Below are 25,519 nucleotides of genomic sequence, written 5' to 3' on the forward strand. Positions count from 1 at the left end.
TCTCAGATTAGGCGCTCCGCCATACGAAACCCCGTGATCATTTTTGGTTGGGTTTCTGGTTTTCCTGAACAAATGGGAAGTTGAGCATAGCAACAAAAAAAAATGGAATTTGGCCGCAAGCCAAACACCCTCTTCCCTTTCAGGAGCACCCCCCCACCCCCCCACCCCCACCCCCACCCCCCGCCGCCGCCGCCGCACTCCGGCCGCAGCCACAGCACAGCCCCGCCTGCAGGCGGCACCGCGCCGCTCTGCCCGCCAGGGCGGCGGCAGGAGGCAGGCAGGGCGGGCGGCAGGAGGCAGGAGGCGAGGCAGGAGGCAGGACGCAGGAGGCAGGACGCAGGAGCCAGGGCGGGCGGGCGGGCACCACCGACGACGTTTTCCACTTCAGCGAGTTCGTACCGGCTTCCAGGTGGGTCGCAACAGGCTCCTCACCAATTCAGGGACCAGCTCCGGGGAAAGACCTGTCAGAGGGCAAGCTTCTTCCTACGATTCGTACTTATCTAGAGTATTTATTTGAAAGTGGTAGGATACTGCAATTAAAATTCGGCTAGATAATCAAGTTATACCAGATTGAAAATATTATGATACATCCCATCTAGCTAAAAAAAAAAAAAAAGTAATAAAACCCAAAACCGCAGGACTTAAAAGCTGTAATTTACCAAGCAAGCGAGGGTTTCATAGGTTTTAGGTTTACCGACTGTACAGGGGTTTAACGGTCGTCCACGGCAATACAGATGTCACCTTGCACCAGACAAAGCTAAGACGTGAGGAAAAGCTGCAACTACTGCACGTTCCCACGACTCGGGAGCACTCCGCTCTCCTTCACCAAACGTTCCCGCGCGCCAGGCGGCCGCCGGCGTGGCCGAGGCTGTACGACCAGGCCACCGGGCCGGCCACAAGGCACGGCGGCCCCAGCGGGGAAGGCGGCGGGCGGGCCCGGCCCTCGCAGCCCGGCGGCCGCCGCCTCAGCCGAGCCGGGGGCGGGGCTAGGACGGGCGGGAGAGCGGGCGGCTACGCCCACGCGCAGCGCCGCAGCCAATCCCGATGGCTGCAGGAGCGCGAGACACCACCCCCCCACCCCCCCCCCCCCCGTTGCCACGGCGGCGCGCGGAGCCGCCGTCGGCAGCCATGAGCGCGGTGCTGGACGTGCTGTGGGAGGACAGAGATGTCCGCTTCGACATCTCCCCGCAGTGAGTGTCGTTTCCCTGCCCTCCCCTTACAGCAGGCCTTTCGGACCCGTCCGGCTGCTGCCTGCAGGCTGAGCGCGGCCGCCATTAGTGGCGCGGTGCAGGCTGGGAGCCGTCGCAGTGTGGCGGTGCGGGGGGGTGGGGGGGGGCGTGTGTGGAAGGTGGGAAGAGGCTGGCTGGAGAGTTTTTGGTAGGTGGGGTCTGGTAGCCGTTCCGATCTAAACAGAAAAGGAAAAAAAAAAAAAAAAAGGTTGCGGACTGAGGGAAGGGTGTTCTTTTCCCAGCCGCCTGTAGCGTTACCTGGCGCTGAGAAGTACAAACAAACTCAAGGTGTGCGTCTGAAGGGACGGTACCAGTCAGTGGTAACAAGGCCGCGGCGTCCCTGCCCTGGTGTTGGCAGCCTGAGCTCACGGGAGCGGGCGGCGGCTGCGCAGCCTCGGAGGGGCCAGGGCTGAGGGGTTGTCGCGTACGTCCTCGTGGAGGCAGTGCTTCCTCGCCCCTGCGGGCCGTCACCGCCGGTGAGCTGTCAGCTGTAGCCGAGACATAAGAATTCTGCTCTGGTTTCTTTGGCAAAACCCTGCATAGCTTTTGTAATATGGAGCTACAAATTAGCAGCTGTTTGGCGATGATTTTGGGGTGGAGGCTGGAAGTGTACCGTCGTGCTTCATCTCCCTCCTACTCAGTTGACCCTACTGAGAACACCCCTTGTCCCTCAGACATGCTGCCTGCACTAATTTTAGAAACGTGAGATTGTATCTCGGCTGTTTAAGCAGTTCTGTCTTATTTTCTTGTAGAGTTATCATGTAGACAGAGCCTGCTTCCACATTTTCTTGAATGCTAATGTTACTATTCTTGCTGCCTCCTGTCTAATATCTTTTGTGCTGTTCTGGTGATGTATTGTTGAGTCCGTACCTAGTGTCTTGATCCTGATCTCCAGTAGTATCTCATGGAATTCCCGTCCTGATAATGCATTTTGTTCCTGTCATGTCAATACACTGGAGAGTTTTGGCTGCTTTACACAATACAATTAAAATACAGCAAAATTTCACACACATCTGCTGTTATGTAATTAAGTGGTTAGACCAGTTAAATCAAGGAAAATACCAAAGAAAACCCAAACCACACCCTTTGTGGAAAAATTAGCAGAGCATTTCAAATGTCGGTATACATCTGATATTTCCTTTGCTGGCATCTGTTCTTTCCTGGGCCTAGTTCCACTCCTTATGACCTAGAAGTACAGCAAGAGGCAACAAACTCTATCCATTAAAAATTATGTGCATGCAACTTCTTTGCTTTTCCCTCCCATTTTCACACACTTACTCCCTATTTTGGGGTACAGTTTGTTTGGTCACACTTGCTACAGAATTATTTATTTACTGTTATAATTTAATAACAAAGGTATTAATATTTTTCATATGCCAGATATAGTGATAACAATTTCAGGTATATAATGTTGATTTGTGTGTATGTGTGCATATGTGGATTTTTCATTGTATGATGCACTAGGCAAAAAAAAGGAGAAAGGAAAGCGAAGTGGGGAAATAGAAATGGCCTTCTTTTGGAGGATAAATCTAATCTATTCTTCATTAGGTAATTTTTTTCTTCTTTTTTCTTTTTTTAGACAAATGAAAATGAGACCTGGAGAGGTCCTTATAGACTGCTTAGAGTCTGTTGAAGATACCAAAGGAAACAATGGAGACAGAGGTAACAGCATACTCAGGGAAATTGTAAAGTTTCTAATATTTAACCTGTGTAGGTTCATAAAAAATGTTCAGAAAAAAAACTGTCTGGTTTCAATTGAACTCAGTATCTGTGGTCTGTGGCAGAAAATAGATCCTGCCTGTTTCACAGATCTGTCTCCCCTTGGAGTATTTTCAAATAGTATCTCTTGTTCAAAGTTATAGGAAGGTGATAATCTTGTCTCAGAATTTGTTTAGAATTGAAAGCCTTGTAAGAATAATCCATTTATAAACATTGTGGTGATCTTTTGCTGTAATCCTGTTTAATGCTTAGTTTTTCCTAACCTCGTTTAAACTGAATCCATAAGGAATATATATATATATATATATATATATTAGTGTGCAAGGGCATGAAGCTGCCAGCATGCTGAGGTGACCCTTCCTGGGGTTGGGTGTGCTGCTGTACAGGGTACAGAATCGAAGAAATTTGCATGTGACATAAAGGGGTGAGGCTATTCATGAAGACAGCTGCGGTAGTTAACTCACTGCCTTCCCCTTCTCCTCCCCAGAGCAAATTCTGCACTGATTGTGTCCCCACATTTTACCATAGGCAGGTGGATGTGAAATCAGTAACTGTTCTTAGTTTGGTTTTGAGAAATGCTGGTATATATTAGAGGTTGTTTCATTTGTTCCTTGGTGGATTTTCTCTCCTACCATTCCGAAAAACCCAAAACTCTATGGTGATTTTTCTGCTGGGGTGTCCTGTGCTTTTCTTCTTTTTCCTGTCAAGGGGAAGGAACATTCTGGTGTTTCAAAGCTAATAGTAAATATGTGCCACATATGTGGAACATTAAATTAAACGGAAGTTATTCAGATTAAAAATATCTATACTCTTTATTTCCAGGTAGACTGCTTGTGACAAATTTGCGGATTATTTGGCGGTCATTGTCATTGCCCAGAGTCAATCTCTGTAAGTATCATCTCCTGTTAAACAACTGCAAATTTTGTGTTTCCTTTGTGGTGGCATGCTATTCTTTCACAATAGTATTGATTACAGTACACATTAGTATAGTTCTGGTGCTATGTAAAGTTTGAAATAAACTGTTACTAATGAGTCTTATTTGTAATATAGGAACTGTTATAATAATTCATAGCAAAATATTACTATTCAATGTTAATTTCTCAGAACAGAAGTTGAAGAGTACTTCAGCCATATTTTTCATTTGGCCTATGTGGGATTCATTTGTTTTTCTAGAAAGAAACAAAAGTTTGAGTTTCTTCACACATTGCTTTACTTGTACTTCTTGTTGCCACCTGTTTATTCACATTCTGTATTGTCCTGCGTTTTTTTATTCCCCACAAGTACCTGCCTTTCCAAATTTACTATTGCAAGCTTTGAATACGCTTCTAATTTTAACTGTATGAGTAGCTAGCAGGTCTACTCACATTTAATTTAATTTGCTAAAACAGGGGCAGGATGCACTTACTTTGTACACAAATTATTTCCAGTGCTCAGTTTCCAATAGCCAGTCAATATTTAAAATCTGTATTCTGTTCATAATGTATATAAGCTTATGCCCTCTGCCTGCTTGCTTTTCTGCATTTGCTATCTCATACATGCACACACATATAAGTGTGCACACACACACTGCTACTTCTATATGTATTTATAAAATTCTAAAAAATCGTTTGCTTGTGTATTTGAGTTTTAGAACAGACCTTTTCACAGGAGATCACAAAGAAGCTTATGGAGTTCAGCCCTATAGAAGCTCAAGGAAGTCTAACCTATGCCTTTTAGAGTTTAAAATACTCTCTAGCTTTCAAGATAATGCATTATTTCTTATATTAAGGGAGTGTATTGCATTATTTCTTATATTAAGGGAATATATAGGCAGAAAAATAATACTTTATTGGATGGCATTTTTGACCATTGCTGTTTCTTTCAGCTGTAGAAAATTTCTCATAAGCAACCTAGGGAATAGTCTTTTTCTGGTATTTTCATAAAGTATAAATTCCGTAAAGACTCAATATTCTTATCTACGTAACTGCTGCCACATCTGAGCTTTGGGAGAAGCAGAATCTTCCCAAAGCAAGTTTTAGTTCTCCGTTAATTATTTTTTTTTCGGAACCTGGCTGTGCTACTGTTGGTATCAGTAGGAGGATTGTCATTGACATTCAGATTTAGCCCCGCACCATTTTAGTGCATTCGTTTGTTTTAGGAAGAACGGCTGGGATTTTTCCTGGTTTTATTTTGTATCAGAGCACTACTGTAGAAGAGGCAAAATAAAATTTATTTATAACTGTTTTGTCCTCTTCTTTTTGTTTCTTCTCCACTTATACTTTCCATTTTGCTGCTTTTTTCTTTGTCATCTCCTTAGCTCTTCTACAAAGTATTATATTGATGTAGAAAGTTTTATTTATAAGGGTAAAATCTACGGGCAACATCATGATGAAACAGACCTTCTTGAGGCAACAGTCAAATGCTGAAATAAGGGAAATTTTGATTTGATATTATGAGAAAAACGTTCACAATGATAGCAGTCAAACAGTGGAACAGGCTCCCAGAGTGGTTGTGGAATCTCCTTCTTTGGAAATATTCAAAACTCAGTTCAACAGTACCCTGAGCAGCCAGATGGAGTTGGTCCTGCTTTGAGAAGAGTTTTGGTCCAGACAACCTCCCAAGGTCCTTTCCAGCTTAAGTTAGTCTTTGATTTTAAGATGAGGGCCCAGACCATTAACCACAAGGTATAATTCTCACAAACAGCATCCAAAGCTGTGCTACAAAATTCAGTGTTGTACTTTGTAATTTTGACTATTATTTTTTCTTGTTCTCAAAACTGTTCTTTTTTTTTTTTTTGTCTCCTAACTTTTAGCTGTTGGTTACAACTGCATTATAAATATAACTACAAGAACTGCCAACTCAGTAAGTTTCAAAAAATACTTTTTAAAATAATAAAAGAAGCTGTAATTCATTGTTTATATTTATTGCACTATATCAACAATAATCTGAAAGTTTACTTGCAAGAACAGTAATAGAATAGTAATGGAAGTTTAGTTTTAAAAGTTGGGAGAGTTTTACATTTCTATATGAGTGTGTTTTTAGTCAGTTTCCTAAGGCAGTAAAACTCATGTAATCACACTGGTGATTCTTCTCCCCTCAAGGTAAGTCAAGCACATGTTGGCTCATTGTGTCTAAATTTAACAAAGGTCTAGAGAGGCACTAATTTTGTTCAAGAAAGCTCTCAAGTACATAGCCTGAATTACATGTAACTGTGAAGCCATTTGTTTGGCTTGCAGCAAAGAACTAGCAGGGAGATTATATAGGTTCCCCAGGCAGCAACGTAGTAACAAAGCCAAAAATACTGTTTCAGTCATGATATTGCAAATGTGTAGCCGGCAGGCTCATTAGCTCTACTGCTGATGGAACTGCTAGTTCCTCCAAAAAACCTGAATTCGGTTGAAGACAGCAGTAGATCAGTGGTAGAATCAGGATTCTGATATACTATAGAATTCAGATATACTATTTAGATCAAGAATTTAGAAAATATGTCAAGATTATTTATTTCCTGTACAGTCCAGCTTCTATATTGTCAAAATGTTAAATTTCGTTTTTTCCTTACAGAAATTACGAGGGCAGACAGAAGCTCTGTATATATTGACTAAATGTAACAATACACGGTTTGAGTTCATATTTACCAATGTTGTCCCTGGGAGTCCCAGACTCTTCACTTCAGTTATTGCTGTACACAGGTAGCGTACTTAAAATAGTGTTTGTTCATTTACAAAATTCAGTGAATCATATATGTGGGATGTTTGTGACTTAATCGGTACTGAAAAATAAAGGATTCTTGATGTCCATACTACGTATAACATGGGACCCAGAAGAATTATGCTTTGCAGTAGGGGTTGGGCGATGACTGTCCTAAGGAAAAGAAAGAAATAGTATACACATGAACAATACAGGAGATCAAAATAGATGTCCAAAAAACCCTTTTAACTTTTAAAGATAACTTCATTAAGGAAAGCTGAAATATAATGGTTTATGTTGATGAAGTTTTAATAGTACTCTCATTTTTGTGCAATGTGGTGATAAGAAAAGTTGAAAATGCACAACATTTCATATTGGTGCTAAAACAAACAGTAAATATAATAGAAAACACTGAAATGGTAACATGTATTTTTTATTTTTTGCAGAGCTTATGAAACCTCTAAAATGTATCGTGATCTGAAGCTGAGAAGTGCATTGATTCAAAACAAGCAGCTGAGATTATTACCACAAGAACAAATATATGATAAAATCAATGGAGTTTGGAATTTATCAAGTGACCAGGTATAGTGAAAAATGAGACTATGCTGGCTACAGGAAAGTTAAAATGTTTTGGGTTTCATCTAGCAATTGTACTGCTATAGTTTTTTAACCTTGGAGGAATTACCCTTAATTCAGTTCATCAGCTGATGCATGTGGAGAAGCTCATCCCATATATTTGCCACTCAGTACAACAAAGTCTCTTTTTGGCAACCTGAAGTCCACATGACTCGGCTAATATGCAAGGAACTAGATATACCGTTCCTGTTAAAAAGATATATTTATGAGTTCTAAAACTCTGTGTCATCCTGAAAGACAATCATGTTGTTTCCAAAGTGCTCTGCTGAATATTTGTATGTTTATGTGCAGCCTTGACTACAGCGTAAGACTATATTGTCTTTTGATTACTGGAAATTGAAAATATTGGAATAGGAGTCTATGTCTTAAAACATGGAAAAATAAAGACTTTAAGGAAAAAATAGAAAACATTTCTATTATTTTACAGGGCATTAGTTGCAAGTATTTCCCAGAGCCATGAAACAAAATGGGAGCTGTTATTTCTGTCTGTGCAATTTTAGTCCAGAATGGAAATAGGATCCATCCTGACAAGCTAAAAAGTTCTTTCCTCTGCATTCCCTTGGCACACATCTCCACAATTGCCTAAGTTTAACCCACATGCCATTATGCTTATGCTATACGCCAATTCCAGATCTGTACAGTTAAGAACACTCTCAGATGCTTCATGTACTCCCATGAGGTCTCCTGTGCTGTGATTTGATCCTGCTTTGCTGCAGTCCTACTCCCAGCTATTTTCACCACTCGGGTGCTGTATCCTTTAAAGATTGGATCTTGTGTCCTTAAATGAATAGAAGCATTTTGACTGGTTTTGGTGGGAAAGAATCAGGCTTTGCTTGAATTAAACATGAAGCTGTATCCTGTTTGTGTTTAAATGGATAGCAGTAATCATCACATTTGGAAAAAAGGATCTATACTTCAAAGCAGTTCTAACATACCTTTTCTTTAATAGGGAAATTTGGGAACATTTTTTATTACTAACGTGAGAATAGTTTGGCACGCAAATATGAATGACAGCTTTAATGTCAGCATACCATATCTACAAATTGTAAGTATCTTACAACAACCATTTTCAAAATGAAATGGCATAAGTTCAAGTCTTCGGTTAAAACTCCCAGCTCACCAAAATTAGTATTTCATGTCCTATGGTCAGGGGGGAATTTAGTCTTACCAGCATCAAACACAGGGTAGATTTTTTTTTTTTTTTTTTTTTCCTGCTGTCCAGATTAATTGGGGGCTTTCATGGGCAGGTACACATGTTGAAAATGGCTTGTATTTCGAATTTTCAAACTATTCATTATGATGTTTCGTGCCACCTACATACACTGGGATTAATGATCTGTGAATCTGATGTTCAGAAATTAACTGTTACCACTGTTACCACTTCTGATAAAAACACTTTTCCCTGAAGTTCAGGGGTTCAGATTTGTAGTGGTAAATGGGAGGGAATGCTGGTAGCCAAGCTTCCAGAACCAGTAATAGTAATTAGTACAGTAAAAAAAAAAAAAAAAAGCAGATTTTTATCAAGTAATTCCAAAATTTTTAACAAACAGTTTTTGCCTCTTTACCATTAGCGTTCAATAAAAATAAGAGACTCAAAGTTTGGCTTGGCGCTTGTGATAGAGAGTTCTCAGCAGGTAAGAAGTTTTAATAGCTTTTCTCCATTGGTTATATTTTTATATATGATAGTTCTCTAATTCTGAAATGTTACAGGGCGACTTTTAAGGTACTTAGAGTTTTCCTTCTGTGTGGCCTTTTGAACATGACTTCAAAAAAGTCCTCTTTGCACTGCTTAAAATGTCTGTATATTAGGGTCAATATGGCTATTGTGACTTACGGTTTCTCTAAGCGAAGCAATAATCAGCCAGCACGACTAGTTAAAATAAAGTAAAATAACTGTTAAAAACAGTGTCTTCTGACAGATTATCTTTGGGATCTAATTACTTCTATACTTAATTAAGACCACTTTTTTTAATCTTTTTTACTTGTGTATCTGTTTTGCTGTAAGGCACAAAATTAGTTTTCTTCAATTTGACCTTAATCAGAAATGCTTTTAATGATGATTTTTTTTTTTAAAGTTCAACTAACTTTACTGTACTGTATCTGAAAGCTTCTTTAATAACAATATTAAGATCTAACAGGCTAAACATTTGCTGAGTAGCTAGGAATAAATCATTAGTATCACTTCTGAATTTCTCCCACCCTTGTTTGCTTTTGTTTTTCTATGTAAGAAGTTTGTTCCCAACTTATACAATGGGCTAACAGTTAAAAGCTTATTTACCTCACAGGGAAACGTTGTCATAGTTTTTATTTCACCCATGGTTTAATTGGCAGAATGAAAATAAGATTATACCAAAATACAGATAATGTTTTATCAGCAAACTGAAATTTGTTATCATTAAACTGCAAATCCCTATCAAGGGGGAAAAGTTGTTTAAATAATAGGCAACACTAATAAATATATGTAATCTTTTTTCTCTATAGAGTGGAGGATATGTACTTGGTTTTAAAGTAGACCCTGTGGAGAAACTACAGGAGGCAGTGAAAGAAATTAATTCACTTCACAGAGTTTATTCAGCTAACCCTATATTTGGAGTGGATTATGAAATGGAAGAAAAGGTACTCCACTCATTTATTTTAAATTAGGTACAATATTGTGTTAACAGCAGTAATAAAAATATATTAAACATATTAGATATGTGAATTTCCTTACTTCAGTGTTTAATTTGCAGCCTCAACCTCTTGAAGACCTAACAGTGGAGCAGGTTCAAGATGATGTGGAAATAGAATCTGATGAACATACAGATGCTTTTGTGGTAAGCTGCTCCACAGAAAACTAAAAAATAAAGTAGCTCTTGTTTGGTTATTCAAATGTAAGCAATGTACAGCTGTAATCCTCTATTAAAGATAAGCTACAACTGAACTTTCTATATTTGAAACACACCTACATGCCTTTTATTCAAAATCCTGGTTACTACAGGGATTTATTCTGTGTATGGATTTTTAACTTAAGAACAAACTATTATTCAAAATAAATAGTAGTAGATATTTAAAGTAATATTTGTATGTAGTTTCTCAACTCATTAAGACCAGGAATACCTTGAAAACCAGCAGTATAATATAATCAAATACATTATATTAAAACAAGTCTTCCTTCTCTTGGAGCAGATTAATAGATGGTGATATCTGGATGCTCAACATTCATCTGAGATTCAAACTTGAAAGATTTTTAAAAGGCAGTGGTAATTTTGAGTCACTCCTGACAATACCAGTTTAGAAAACTGTATTAGTATCTGCCTCCCAGTATTTCAGGAAAATTTACTAATAAATGCCTGAGGTTGCTTGATGACCTTCTTTATAGGGATTTCCAAATTTAATTGTGCAACCCAGTAACACCTGACTGCATGATTAACTGCACAGGTAGACTGCGCATGTTTTCAAGTGCTAGCCTTGACACATTGACAATTGACACGTTTTCTTAATTAATCTCAGAAATTTGGTAAATTAGCAGTGCTAGCACCAAACTTATTTCCACCTTCTTTTCTTTTGCTATCATTTACTGATGCAGATAAGCTCTTAGCTCTTCCTTTCCCTCCTTTTTCCTCATTTTTTGCTTTTTTTTTCTTTTCATTTTTGCACATTTTTATTCAGTCTTCAACATAGTTGAAGTCCTACCTTTTCCTTAAAGGTAGATTCTGTTTGCTCTATTGGTGCCTTTGTCACCTGGGTTAAATAACTGTGCTTTGCATATTCTAAAACAAAAACTGGAAGCTATAATTGATTAGAAGGGGGTTGCTGTAGGAGACATAGATCATTCAGGACCCAAGGAGTGGCTCCACACCAATATTCCATGACACTTGATGATTGCGATGCTGTTCTGTAGAGTCTTGTATAGCTTGAGATCCAGCTGAGCAGGAAAATGCTTTCTTTGATGCCCCTTGCCAGTCTGTAGAGGCAGCTGAAGCAAGATCAGGCTCTGTTTGGTAAATAGGAAGATCTACAGCCTGCTGGTCCAGAGACTTCTAGGGCTGTGGATATTTTCGGAGATCTGATTTGAGCCTTAATTTCCATACACACAGAACGGGAAAGATTGTGTCTCTTTCCCAGAGCTCTGCCTGAGTGTAGAAAAGTTTGGTCAATTGTTCAGTTACTCTGTTAATTTCTTAGATTGAGTATGATGTTAACTGAATTTTGATATTACTTATACATTTTAAGTTAGTTTTTTAAATTGAATAATAACTGCTGCTACACATGAGGCAGAAAATTCTAGGATGCTGTCAGTTTGCCTTCATATTAACATTTTATCTATAAGTATTTGTCAGTTTAACAAATGTAATATGAAAATGTTACCATTTAAAAATCTTTGTTTATTATGATGGAAAATTCAAAGATTGGTACTTAATGAAAAATAACATGATCACCAACTCCTTTAAGAACCCTTTTGAAAATTATTTCAACATAGAAAAAACTCTGATCTTGTTTACAAAACAAAAATAAAAACCATACAGACTGGCTTGTTGAAGAAAACTTACCAAGTGCAGCTTTGACCCCAAGGAATTATTAGCAGATTTGGTTTTAGACTTTTTTTTGTTTTTTCAAGGTTGCGAGTTCTTTTTTCTTTCTTTTGCAGGCTTACTTTGCTGATGAAAACAAGGTAAGAACGTCTTTTTTCATACTATCAAATTCATGTTGTTAAAATCGGATAATAAAAATAAGAAGTACCTTCTACTTTATTTTCTCTCATATCTCGTGCCTTCAAAAAAGCAACACGATCGGGAGCCTGTTTTTTCAGAAGAACTAGGACTTGCGATAGAGAAGCTAAAGGACGGATTCACACTCCAGGGACTCTGGGAAGTAATGACCTGATTTAGGTTGACGTGCGTTTGTTTCCGAAGCAAGGAAAGACTCTCAGTTCTTACTGGGCTTGTGAGATCTGTAGAAGATAATTTAGCAATACCAGAGCAGCAGAGAAAGAACATGCCAAAGCTAAAGAGCAGGCAAATATTAGATAATAAGCCCTCAGGGTATGTCATAAAGGAAAGATTATTCAAAACCCTCGTCTGTGTAAAAGCTTTGTATGATTTATTACATTGTTTCTGTAAGTAGCAGGAGGACAACCAGTATCTAATATAAGGGGCAGGGCCCCAGCTGCTGGGGGAAGCCCCGCCCCTGCAGGCAGTCACGTGCTCCACAGCCCCAGAAGTCCCGCCCCTCCTCTGGCCACGTGGCGTAAGGACCCCTCTGTCAGGCTCTGAGGACCAGGAAGTCCCTCTCCACTACATGGACGGCGGCTGCCTTTTTATTTCAGCCAACATTACATAAAATGTCATACCCCACCTTTTGAGGCTGCTTTGTGATTGGCTGACTGGGTTTTGACACACTCATACCCCAGGTGTTTTCAGGCATATGATTGGCAGGACCAGCCCCGCATCCTGCTTCCCCCCGGAAGGATGTCAGAGCAGGAAGCTCCCTCTCCTAACAACACAGGGTCTGCCATGGTGTTTCAGCCACCATTTTATGGCAGGTAGCCACCTTTTTTTTGTTGTTGTTGTTTTACAATTTCATGCCCCATGTGTTTACATAGTGCGCTGTGACTGGCTGCCAGGACCAGCCGCCACCTGCCATTTTACCTGGAAGTATGTCAGAATAGGAAGCCTCTTCGTACATACACGGAGACCACCATTTGAGATGGGGCAGTGTGTGGTATATAGTTTGATGCTCAGTTTAAAGCATTCATGTATTTATACACAGTGATGTACTTTACCATAACGATTATATCCAAATCAAATTTCCATAACTTTTTAAATGTTGTGCAACATAGAAATATCATCATATCCGGAACATTTTGTACCTAGGCTTATTGGCTGTGTCATTGCAGAGGTGCTGTGTTACTAATGACTTTGACAAAAAGCAATATTGTTCCAAATATTAGTTTTCATGTCTCATCATTTTGTTAACTGTTAAGCACATATCATTCCAGGTATGTAACTGTAATCCAGATATCTTCGTACAGGTTGTTGTTTTGGTTTTGGGGTGGGGGGTTTTTTTGGCTAGAGCACTTTTTTTAAGGAACGATCGAGAAAAAAGTGCACAGAGAAATAGCTTCTGTGTCTGAGTCATTAGACCTTTATGATGTTATGTGTTAGAGAGAAATGAGTCATTTATTGTTTAAAGGAGGATGCAGCTGTTACGTTTTCTAGTGAGATAAGAACTCTGTGCTATTTTCTATAAGTGGAAAAAGTCAAATGAGCTCTCCTCTCAGCTGTTGTTTTAGCAGCTGACTGTCATAGTAAAGTAACTGTGGTGTGAATATAATTGTGGTGTTTGTAGAAAGTCTTTCAAGGTATATATTTTAATTAAATACTACCTATATTGAAAAGCAATCACAATTTTAATAAACTTTCATAATGTTATACCTCATTGTAGATCTTGCATTCAACTAGTTGTGTTTTGATCATGTTTCTATTACCTTCAAAGAACATTTTACCATATGGGTAAAAAGCATTCTCTGTATGGGAAAAATACAGTCCTTCATCAAGGTACATTAAAGAACTTAAAATTTCAAATTTGTTTTGGATCTGTATTACCACCTTTAATAAAAATCTAAATGTTCCCAGTCTAAATTGTGAAACCTTCAACATATGCATAATTTTTCACATTCACTTTTCAAACTACTTGTGTGATTTGGGGCTTTTTAAATTTAAATTTAGAAAATTTTTGTTGTTTTTTTTAAATCACACATCCATTAAATAATGTTAATATGATAGATTACATGTTTTTCATTCTCTGTTCTAGCTTTCCTGTGTACTGTTTTCGGTTTAGTTCAACAGCAGTTGACGCCATTTCTAGTACAGTCGAATTTAAAAGGATCGATAATGTCTACAGATTATCTGAAATGAAGAATGGTGTTTATTAAGGGGGGGTGGAGACTTAAATTATTTTTGAAAGCAGAACTGTACGTGAATATTGTATATTTTATGTCTAAACAGTAGGGGTTTGTTTACAAATAAATACAACCAAATGGATATTAGGAAGAAGCTCAAAATGAATTTCAAAATCGTATTATCAATATCTGAAGAAATTGCAGATGTGATATGGGTATGTAAAAAAACAATCTTAGAGCATAGATAATTGATGCAAAGTTCTGGAGTTTTTTAGTATCTTTATGACTGCAGCAATGAGATGTATTAAGCAGCTCTGAAAAAGTGAACAGTAGTTGCAGCTGACAAGATGATTAATAATATTTCTATTTCAGAATATTTGGCACATGTATATTTACAGTCTTGCTCATAGCTGTCTCACTGAGGGTCAGATTCTGCTGTCCTTACTCATGTCAAATAATTTCTTACATTGCACGTAATCTCATTGATTCAATGTGGAGAATGATGGCAAAACCTGACTGTAGTGACTAAAAGCAACAGTTGCTTCTTTCAGTCTTTGACAGCTGCGAGAGCAACTCTTTTTTTCCAAACCATCCATCCTAAATTCCGACAAGAGTATGTACCTATATTTAGCTAGTGAGATTAAGTTGCAGAGGCTTCAGGCAGGGCAAAGCATATTGGTCTGCCTTTTTTACAGACAGACCTTTGGGCAGACAACAGCTAAAGCTTTCTGCTCCCTCCCCTTTCCCAAGTATTTGCGAAATGGATTCCCAAAGGGAACTCACTGAAGAGCTCAGGCTTTACCAATCCACCCTTCTTCAGGATGGCCTCAAGGAACTCCTCGAAGAGAAAAAGTTTATAGATTGCTCTCTAAAAGCTGGTGACAGAAGCCTGCCGTGCCACAGATTGATTCTGTCAGCATGTAGCCCTTATTTTCGTGAGTATTTCTTATCCGAGCAAAATGAAGAGAAAAAGAAGGAGGTAGTTCTAGATAATGTTGACCCCAACATCCTGGATATGATTGTCAAATACCTTTATTCAGCAAGTATTGATCTTAATGATTCTAATGTGCAAGATATTTTTGCTTTGGCCAGTCGCTTTCAGATCCCGTCTGTATTCACTGTGTGCGTCTCCTATCTTCAGAAGAGGCTTGGTGTTGGTAACTGCCTGGCCATCCTTCGATTAGGCGTTCTGCTTGATTGCCCAAGACTTGCATTTTCTGCCCGTGATTTTGTTTCAGATCATTTTGTGCAGATCTGCAAAGAAGAGGACTTCATGCAGCTTGCCCCCCATGAACTTATCTCAGTTATTTCACCTGACAGCTTAAATGTAGAGAAGGAAGAACTGGTATTTGAAGCAGTAATGAGATGGGTCCGAACAGACAAGGAGAACAGAGTAAAGAGCCTGGGGGAAATTTTTGACTGCATACGTTTTCGTCTTATGCCAGAAAAATATTTCAAAGAACATGTTGAGAAGGATGATATAATTAAAAGCAACTCGGACCTTCAGAAAAAAGTAAAGATTATTAAGGATGCTTTTGCTGGAAAACTGCCTGACTCTAGCAAAAGTACAGAAAAGTCAACCAAAGGGGAGGTGAATGGCGATGTAGGAGATGAAGATTTACTGCCTGGCTACCTAAATGACCTTCCCAGGCACGGCATGTTTGTCAAAGACCTAATTCTTCTGGTTAATGACACTGCTGCGGTAGCTTATGATCCTCTTGAAAATGAATGCTACCTAGCAGCCCTGGCAGAACAGATTCCCAGAAATCATTCCAGTATAGTCACCAAACAAAATCAGGTCTACATTGTTGGAGGACTGTATGTGGAAGAGGAGAACAAGGATCAGCCTTTCCAGTCATACTTCTTCCAGGTATAAGCTTTATAACTGTTGGTGCAATAATAGGTGCTTAGAAGAGTTACTGAAAAGTATTCTGAGTCTATGCAAGTGAGTTGTCTAGTCTCTGTACGGTCAATGGAGACGAGTATCTATAGAGAGCTATTCCTGTCTCAGAGAGAGAAATGAAACCAAGGGACTTGCATCTTCTCTTTCAAGACCAAGCCCCTGGTGAGATCTCAGAAAAGATTAAAAGGATTAGTATATTATATCTAGGCACCAGCTTTCATTGTTTAAGGCCCAGATCTTTCATGGTGCCTAAATTTAAGCCTAATAATATTTTTGTAAAATACCTTTTGTGAATTTCTGTTAACTTCCATGAAAGCTGAGTGCTTAGCTGCTTTAGATCTAATGAGATGACCTCCTTTTTTTGCCTCTGAAATATTTTTATGACAGCAGTAATGTACATATTTTAAATGCCAATTTTGTCACTAAAATTCCAGAAGTCCTTTTCTCACATCTACATTTGAAAACCTGAGGACATTCTAAAATATGTAATTTAGAGGTAGAAGATTGTTTGCTTGGCAAACTGTCAATGTCAGTACACTAAATACCATGTTTCAACCGAGAACGTAATTTTATATCTTTGTAAATCTGTATAAATATAAGGCCCATTAATACAAACTCTAACTTCCACAGAATATTTCAGAAAAATTAGCAAAAATACAATTTAGCATGCTTACACCATATACTAATTCTGTTGTGTTTTTAGCTACCTGGCTACATGCTTTGGTGGATATTTAAACTATCTCATGATGAATTATACAATATGCTGATGGCCATGTCCTGTCTTAAGGCATGTTGGCCTAAAAGAGTGAAAGTAGGCCTGTTTCAATATGAAATAAAGCAGAGTGATAAGCAGTGATAAAATTTTAAAGCCTTAAGGCATTAAAAAATGCAAATATTAAGTGTTTATAGGAGTATGGCTCATTGTGATTTCACACACAATTAAAGAGTTGGTTTCAGGCATTTGTTATACCTATGAGAGGGAAGTCTTAGTTTGCTAGAGAGGGATTAGCACTGTTTCATTTCCTTATGTAGGTGTAAAACACTAATCACTGAAGTGCAAAACTTGTTACAGAAATATTCTTCTAATAGAAATACTGTGTTGATGTCATAATATATATAATCTAGAACTGAATAGTGTAAGTCTCAGGCTACTAGAAGGGGGTCTCTGAAAAACTAAACCTCAAGATTGATATTAAAAATTGATGAAGTTTTCAGAATCCTACTTTCTATGTCTACATCCATTTCCTGAAATCCTGCTCTCTCGCTTGTCATCTTTAAGCTTGCTTGCTGCTGCTACTGCCTATAGTTAAAATACTCATCTGCATTACCCATGTGGCTGTTGTTCCCTCTAAAATGTTAATATGGTGCCAAACCGATTTTCACTTGCTAATCTTCCTTTCCCCACCAGTGAAGCACCTGTTACCGTTTTATTTGGTAGCTAGCAACCCAGGAAAAAAACAAGGCTGCCACTGGCTCAAAAATGCATGACTAGTTTATGCCCTATCATCAGTAGATGTGTCATCTTCAAGACTGATTCACTAAGCATGCTGTGATCGCTGATGGGTACATCTCCTCATTACGCCACCCAGATCCAGCTACTGGGGCAATCCATGTCCATCAACTGAATTTCACTCCTGCAATAAAACATCCTGTCCAATAGGGGTGGTCTGTCAATTCTGGGAGATGCATTTAGCATGGAGACCTTGACTGTGGAACATGCTTCTGGAAAAAGGATGTCACTGCACTAAACCCAGATCTGGTTACTTTGATGGAACTTTCTCTTGCTTTCTATCAAATGCCTTTACATGCATGCAAACTCATATTTTACCTTCCCTTCCTGTACATCGTGAAGCAAATCTACATGCAATAGAAGAGAGATAATACTCTTTTTGAATGTTAGAGAGCATTCAGGTTCAATTGTAAGTTCTCAGATCAAAACAAAAATTAAGCACCACACTTCTAGGAAAATATTGTTTTGTTTTGTGCGTTTGTTTTTTTCTTCTGTCCTCTTGCTGCTTCTCCTTAGGTGCTTTCAGCATACTGGATGTGAATTGAGACAGCCGTGGGAGTACTTCAGTAGGGATGACATCAATATTATTGCCAATGGAGCTGCACTGCCTGCCTTTTTTGCTTAGGAGTGAAGTCTTTATTCATTGTGCCTTCAGCGATCTCAGGAGCTTTTGAGGGTATTTGTGATGAAACACCACCTCTTTTGCTCTAGGGATTGCAGAAGAAACATCTGTGCTGTTTGCCATGTAATATTTCCTGATCATTAAGAGGAATGGTATGAGGATGTCTGGCATCTCTCAATGTAGCGATGAGCACAACCAGCTAAATGTATAGGTGTGGAATGGCAGGAGTGTCTGCTCCCTTCAGGCAGGAAGAACAACAACTTGTTCTTTCCAACATGCGATAGAGAACCCAGAGAGTGAGGGCCCTTTAAACAAGGAAGAAGAGCTTAATAAAGAGCCAAAGAAACTCCATGAGGGTGAGCAGTTGCAAAGAGAGCTGTGCGGCATTGACTCTGCTAAGTCTCAGCAGCATGAAGCATGGGTGCGTAGAAGTCATCATTCATTAGCTGCTCTGAGGGAAGGGTAGGTTGTTCAGGCAAGCAGATGAGCTGTTAATCTAGTGCAATTAATCTTGTGGAACAGTGTTCATTGTGTGGATTTTTACTATTTGTCTTGCCTAACTCTTCCTGTTCTGATGTTCTTTCAGCTGGATAGCGTTGCTGGTGAGTGGGTTGCCCTTCCTCCACTGCCGTCAGCCAGGTGTCTCTTCGGGCTGGGAGAGTCAGACAACAAGATCTATGTAATTGCAGGCAAGGACCTTCGCACTGAGGAGTCTCTAGATTCAGTATTGTGCTATGATCCTGTGTATGTTTAAAATTTAATTATGCCTACTGAGGACATGTAAATATCCCATTGTTAGTTGAAAGAGCCTAACAGTGATATTCTTCTTGTTCCAGGGCAATGAAATGGGGTGAGATCAAAAAACTACCCATCAAAGTATATGGTCATGCTACTATCTCAAACAACGGATTGATATATTGTCTTGGCGGGAAAACTGATGATAAGTGAGTGTCTTAAGTCTTTTCATGACAATTTGTAACATTATTTGGTTGGTCCTTTATAGATTATATGTCCTCGCTCTCAGAAATCAGCATTTCCCTTTTTTACATCTCTGGATTAAGGTTGCTAACAATTTGGCAGAGGGGAACACATAATGGTATATAGGATATCTTTTTCATTATAAGGTAAAATTGCGTATAAATTGTAATCCCAACTAGTTATTTTAATGACTGTATTTACTTCCGAGGCAAATTTTACTTACATTGCAGACACATTAGTAATATATACCTATGATGACCCTCACTGAAAGTATTGTTTCCTTCCAGATAGAAATACTAAGGTGCCATGGAATTACTGTGTCAGTTTTTCAAATTTTCTGATCTGTGATGCCTGTTACACCTTAATGGATATAACATTCGGAAAAATCACAGTTTTCACTCACACTGAGCATGTGGTGGTAATTTTTCAGTGTTTGTATAGGGGACAGTTAGGATACAAGCTTGTCAAATCAGCCAAACCAGCAGCATAATCTTTCTTTTATAACCTTTGTCATACATTCCTCCACAAACCCATCTGAATAGAATATGCTGGGAAAGGACGTTGTCTTTTTCCAGTAAGGTACAGTGAAATTGCTGCCCTGTGTAAGCAGCATTTAACATTTGATTTAGTTCTATGGATGTGGTTAGCGCTTTGTAGACATGCAAACGTTCCCAGATTAGATACAAGAAAGGATCTCATGGAGAGGAAAGAGGCATTATACATAAACCCACACAATCCACCTCAACTAGGTCTCACTTGGAACAAGCCAAAAGCTCCTTAGAAATGATCACAGGTTTTCTTTTTCCTCCCCAGGAAATGCACTAATAGACTATTTGTATACAATCCCAAGAAAGGAGACTGGAGAGACCTGGCTCCAATGAAAGTGGCTCGCTCGATGTTTGGAACGGCTATCCATAAGGGCAAGATTGTCATTGCAGGTGGTGTCACTGAAGAAGGCCTTACTGCATCTGTTGAAGCTTTTGATCTGACCACCAATAAGTGAGTGCAATATTCAAGCTATTTTTAAGCAAGTGTTTTATCATCTCGGCTTTTAGGAGCTCGGAGGTGAGTCACAAGGGTGTTCAGGTGCCTATACTCCCCCTGAGACACTTGGTCTACATTCACATCTTTAGCAACAACAGCAGCAGCTTAAAGAGTCCGTACCTCTGGCATTTTTCCTGCCCCAACATGCATTTTCTGTGCTAGGATAGCTGCATTGCAAACATGATCAAAGAGCTCATGTAGCAAAGATAACCCACCCTCTAATTTTTTTTTTTTTAAGTCTGATTACTTTCCCAATTTAGTTGACCACACAGCCACACAAACAGGTGTGCTGGCGTAATAGGGGAGAAGTGGGAGAGATGGGCAAGGGCTGCGCAATCTGGTTGAAACAGCACTGGCACTAAACATGAAACCCCAGCAAGAGAAATCAGGTGTCTAACAGGCCTAGCTGAATGTCCTTCGGGTACGTGGCCTTGTGATGTCTTGCTGTTCACTTACCTTGTCACAGCAAATACCATTTACCACTAGTTAGTGACAGGCAGATAATTCTGCTTATTTATTTAATACGAAAACTCCAGGAAGACTTTCAATTTTAAGTGCTTGCTCTGAACCACTATAAGGAAAAAGTAATGACCAAAGAGAGTAAGTCATACCTTGAATTAGCTCACTTATTTGGTCCAGACTTTCCTCACAGCCAGAGTCCTTGGCAGTCAGCATCCCTCAAATGTTCATGATTTTCCAGGACTTTATACCCTCTGTATCCGTGTCTTTCTACTCTTAATTTTCCTTTTTGTCACTTTTGTTACTTTTCCTTCCTATCATCTTATTTACAAACTTTCATTTAAAATAATATAAGTAAAGCTTTACTATGATAGCTCAAACTTGTAAATGGTCCTGCATGCACCTTTATTTTATTAATAAGCACTTCTATTTGGCTCTGCTGTCTTCACTGACAGGTGGCATTGTAGCCATCAACCTCACAACAAAAGCTTTAAGTTAAATGTATGCTATCCCAAAGAGACTTGCTTATGAAATTTAACAATAGAAAATGTGCATTATGCAAGAAGTAATCCTATGAGGGAACTTTGGACTTTACACCTTCTATAGAAAGCAAAGGAAAGTAAAGGTCATTTTGTTACCACAATGTTTGGCACATTCTTCTCTACATTGTTCAGAAACACGTGTAGCTTGTGGGCTGAAAAATCTGCAGGTTCTTGTCTTGGCTTACTCTGTTTTGTTACAGTCGAGTCACACAAGCGAGACACACAAATTAGCCTATTAGTTTTCATGTTGACATTATCCAGAAGCGGAATGTCTATGTTTTGTATGTTCATAGGTGTGAATTGCCAGAAAATTTGAGATTATGCTAATGAGCTCCAGTGACTTTTTTTTTTTAAAAACTCAAATTATTACGTCAATGCCACTTGAAATGAATATGCATTTTGGAAACTATAGGGAAAAATTGAGAGTAGCTGGGGAACAATACATCTGTATAAAGCATATTACTAATGATGACACCAGGTGACCTGTAAGAAGTGATCCATGGGAAGAGACATCATCATGGTGTAATTCCATCACTGAAGACTTACAGGAGGTCCCTGTGGGAATGGAGACGCTGAAACCCACTGCTGATAAATCTCCGAATTTTTTCCTTTTACTAAACCATTCACTCAAGCGGTCCTTGGTACCCAAATTTACGTCACCCAGAGGTGTATTTTAGTGCATTCAGTTTAGAGTGTTTCTTGTGTGTTTGTTTAACTCAGGTTTTTCTTTTCATCCTTAGGTGGGAGATTATGCCTGAATTTCCCCAAGAGAGAAGTTCCATCAGTTTAGTCACCTTAAGCGGAGCTTTGTATGCTATTGGAGGCTTTGCAATGATTCAGCTTGAATCTAAAGAATTTGCACCCAGTGAAGTCACTGACATATGGAAGTAAGTTTAATTTTAATCACAGTGGAAAGCCATATCTAAAATTGAGGTTTGTAGACACTGGAGGGTAAAATTGGTTTTCTGTTTAACTCTGGAAATGAACCATAGCACAGGTTGTAAAGCACTTGTTGACAGACAGAAATGTTTGTCAGAAAGTATGAAATAAATATGAGACTTGGATCTAATGGCTACTTCCACCTACTAATAATTTGAACAGTCTGAGGCATGATCTTCAGATTCTTTCACTCTTTAAAAGAATAAGTTGCCATATCTCTTGGCAGGTTTAGGCTTGTAAGTGTACTGTAAAAACGTTTTGTTTCATGAAATTCTTATGCAGAAAAGCCTGTATACACAGAAGTTTGTACATATTCATGTGTTAATAGTCATATGAGTAATTGTTCCAAGAGAATCAGAAATCTCTATCTCCTAGATTGTTTTTATGTAAATCATGGTGGCAGTGATGAAACATGACATCTCTGCTGTGATTCTTCAGTTGCTAAGGTAAATGCAGGAGTTTTAACTGGCAGAAAGATAGGAAGGATTCCCAGAAAAACCACCTTTATGTGTAAGAATCTGAAGGAATTCAGAAGGGATACTTAAGACAAGAAGGAAACTTTTATAGGAGTAATTAAAGTACGACCCAAGCCAGCAACAAGCGGTAGGGACCAGGAAAAGGACAACTTGCATGCGCAAGAACACCTTTCTGTTCTGTTCTGTTCTGTTCTGGAGGACAAAAGCAGTGTTTTGTGGCATCCTTCAGCACATGGTTGCTACGAGCCTTTGCAACATGCAGACTATCCTCTTCATGTATGTGTGATGAAGCATCAAACTCAAATTTGAAGAAACTCTGTTCTGACCTTATTTTGTTAAATGCAGGTATGATGATGAAAAGAAGGAATGGATTGGCATACTGAAAGAGATCCGATATGCTACTGGAGCCTCCTGCCTGGCTACACGCTTAAACCTCTTCAAGTTATCAAAACTGTAAACGAAATGCTGGAAAATGTGATATGGTGAGGGAGTTTCGATAGGCTCTTCTGGTTTTGTTGCATGAAAATGTCCCCAAATTGTACAGAGTTTTGTAGCAGCATACTAGTTATACTGTTAACTGTTAAACAGTTCATCTCTCTGTCCGAGTCTTAAGATGTTTACTAGCTAATCAGTAACCACTGAATTTTTGCCAACATTTAAAATCCTGAAAAATTCTAATTAACGTTGATTAGAATAAATGAAGATTTCAGAGAGAACTCCATTTTTCACTCTGTGAAATTGCCAGTAAAACTAGTTACACTTCCTTACACTCAGACAACCAGGATATTGGTGGCTTATCCTCCAAACAATGCCCATGAATTAATTGTTAAATTAAATACAACTAGTAGGTAGCCAATTTTGTTCTAACTGCCTGTTTGTACAGCCTGATTTCCCCCTTCAGCAATGTATGTAAATCCTGCATTCTTCAGCCATATCTTGAAAATATTTTCATTGGAGCCTTCTAAAAATAATTTAGCCTGGAATTGAAGTGCATATTGAAAACAAAAGTGGCCTAATACTATGTGGCCTGAGAAATGCCAATCTCGGACGAAGCTGTGCTAGTAGCCAGACATGAGGAAAGAGAGAAGTTCACAAGGTTAATAGCTATACTGTTTCACCTACTATGTTTAGGCTTCTGGTAAGAAGGACTTTCCACTTTTTTATGCTTTTATATTTATTTCCAAAGCAAGTATTTTATGGAAGTTTTTCTCAGAGATCTGAGGCCATTAACAAGCATTAATGAAAAAGTCCTAGAAGAACTGATCATCAACAAATACCTACAGCACAGAGGACTTTTCCATCTAATAAAGAGTTGATGCATTTTGATGTTGAAACTTTTAACAATTAAACTTTGTTTTTAAAACTGTAAAAAGTATCACATGATGGTGTATCTTTTAGTGATCAGCTCATCATCACTATCATATTGACAGGACACGGATTTCTTAATACAGCCTTTGCCTAAAACAGAGCTCTCTTGTTTTCTTGAAGGAGAGCACGCCCACCACTTTTCTAGAGTATCTCTTCAAAGGATTTCCCCATTGAATAAAGAGGGTGTCAAAAATCTAAAGGATGTCATAAATCTAAATCTAATTACAACTGATGTAGCAGGAAAACTGGAAAAGCAGCCCACCACACCTGGCTGAATAGCAGTTCTAACTGGTACTTAATCTGTGGGGCATCTTTTCTGTTTTCCCCTTTCATACCCAATCTTCAGCTGTTCTTAGCATCTTTTCATTGGCTCCGGTTAAATCACTGGTTTACACCAGCCCATCTGCTCTAACACTTGCTGATTTAATTTAGAAAGAATGACTGCAAAGGACCAAAAGCAGCACATTTTACCGAAAATACTCTCATAATTTTGCTTTTCTTAGATGCCCTTTCTGAATCCACTCATAGCAAGTTTTAATCCTCTTCCCATTGTGAATACTCCTAACTTTATTCATCCATAATTTGAAGATACCTGGCTTGGCACAATGACTGCTGGATACCTGAGCAGCAGGCTTCAGCTCAAACACATGACCACCCATGACTGACCACTTCAGCTTTCTTATGCTCCAGGGCTGCTACCTGAAGGCCATCTGTACAGAAGCAGGGTCATGCAAGAGTCCTCTGACTTGTAGCCCACCTTCTGAGATCCTAACCTGTATTTACGATTGTCTTCTCCATTTTATATAAAATATAAAGTGCATATAGTCTTTCTATGTGCTGTGCCTTCAACAACATTTCCTCAAAGCACTTGTCTTCTATGTCTTGGAGCCCTTGTCCATTTGACACACCAGGAGGATGAGATGTCATCCAGAGGGACCTGGACAAGCTGGAGAGGTGGGCCTGTGTGAACCTCATGAGGTTCAACAAGGCCAAGTGCAAGGTCCTGCACCCAGGATGGGGCAAACCCCAATATCAATACAGGCTGGGGGATGAAGGGATTGAGAGCAGCCCTGCGGAGAAGGACTTGGGGGTACTGGTAGATGAAAAGCTGGACATGAGCCAGCAATGTGTGCTTGCAGCCCAGAAAGCCAACCGAATCCTGGGCTACATCAAAAGAAGTGTGGCCAGCAGGTCGAGGGAGGTGATTCTGCCTCTCTACTCTGCTCTGGTGAGACCTCACCTGGAGCACTGCGTCCAGCTCTGGGGCCCTCAGCACAAGAAGGACATGGACCTGCTGGAGTGGGTCCAGAAGAGGGCCACCAAAATGATCCGAGGGCTGGAGCACCTCTCCTACGAGGCCAGGCTGAGAGAGTTGGGGTTGTTCAGCCTGGAGAAGAGAAGGCTGCGAGAAGGCCTTATTGCGGCCTGTCAGTACTTAAAGGGGGCCTACAGAAAAGATGGGGGCAATCTTTTTAGCAAGGCCTGTTGTGACAGGACAAGGAATAATGGATTTAAGCTAAAGAATAATAGATTTAGACTAGACATAAG

The 25,519-nt window shown here is 39.3% G+C and overlaps 2 protein-coding genes across 2 annotated transcripts; both read left to right on the forward strand.

The window, feature by feature from the left end:
- The first annotated feature begins 1,128 nt into the window (after window positions 1-1,128).
- Window positions 1,129-13,090, forward strand: BBS5 (Bardet-Biedl syndrome 5). The gene is made up of 12 exons (XM_075710114.1): window positions 1,129-1,190; window positions 2,809-2,891; window positions 3,771-3,836; window positions 5,740-5,789; window positions 6,489-6,616; window positions 7,061-7,196; window positions 8,200-8,295; window positions 8,822-8,884; window positions 9,732-9,866; window positions 9,980-10,063; window positions 11,878-11,901; window positions 12,012-13,090. Exons 1-12 carry the CDS (start codon window positions 1,129-1,131, stop codon window positions 12,111-12,113), a joined length of 1,029 nt encoding a protein of 342 aa, XP_075566229.1. The 3' UTR covers window positions 12,114-13,090.
- A 1,785-nt stretch (window positions 13,091-14,875) lies between these two features.
- On the forward strand, window positions 14,876-23,332 carry KLHL41 (kelch like family member 41). The gene is made up of 6 exons (XM_009493597.2): window positions 14,876-16,000; window positions 18,752-18,909; window positions 19,002-19,109; window positions 19,957-20,142; window positions 21,929-22,075; window positions 22,949-23,332. The coding sequence occupies exons 1-6, from the start codon at window positions 14,891-14,893 to the stop codon at window positions 23,058-23,060; spliced, it is 1,821 nt and encodes a 606-aa protein (XP_009491872.1). The 5' UTR covers window positions 14,876-14,890; the 3' UTR covers window positions 23,061-23,332.
- Window positions 23,333-25,519: the final 2,187 nt, after the last annotated feature.

This window comes from Pelecanus crispus, chromosome 5 (genome assembly GCF_030463565.1).
Source record: "Pelecanus crispus isolate bPelCri1 chromosome 5, bPelCri1.pri, whole genome shotgun sequence".
NCBI classification, from domain to species: Eukaryota; Metazoa; Chordata; class Aves; order Pelecaniformes; family Pelecanidae; genus Pelecanus; species Pelecanus crispus.

Excerpts from the sequence above, each read along its gene's own strand:
- BBS5 (XM_075710114.1), top strand. The coding sequence starts at position 1,129 with ATGAGCGCGGTGCTGGACGTGCTGTGGGAGGACAGAGATGTCCGCTTC. Across the intron at positions 7,197-8,199 it reads GGAATTTATCAAGTGACCAG|GGAAATTTGGGAACATTTTT; the intron begins GTATAGTGAAAA and ends TTTCTTTAATAG. Across the intron at positions 8,885-9,731 it reads TGATAGAGAGTTCTCAGCAG|AGTGGAGGATATGTACTTGG; the intron begins GTAAGAAGTTTT and ends TTTTCTCTATAG.
- KLHL41 (XM_009493597.2), top strand. The coding sequence starts at position 14,891 with ATGGATTCCCAAAGGGAACTCACTGAAGAGCTCAGGCTTTACCAATCC. Across the intron at positions 16,001-18,751 it reads TCCAGTCATACTTCTTCCAG|CTGGATAGCGTTGCTGGTGA; the intron begins GTATAAGCTTTA and ends ATGTTCTTTCAG. Across the intron at positions 19,110-19,956 it reads GGCGGGAAAACTGATGATAA|GAAATGCACTAATAGACTAT; the intron begins GTGAGTGTCTTA and ends TTTCCTCCCCAG.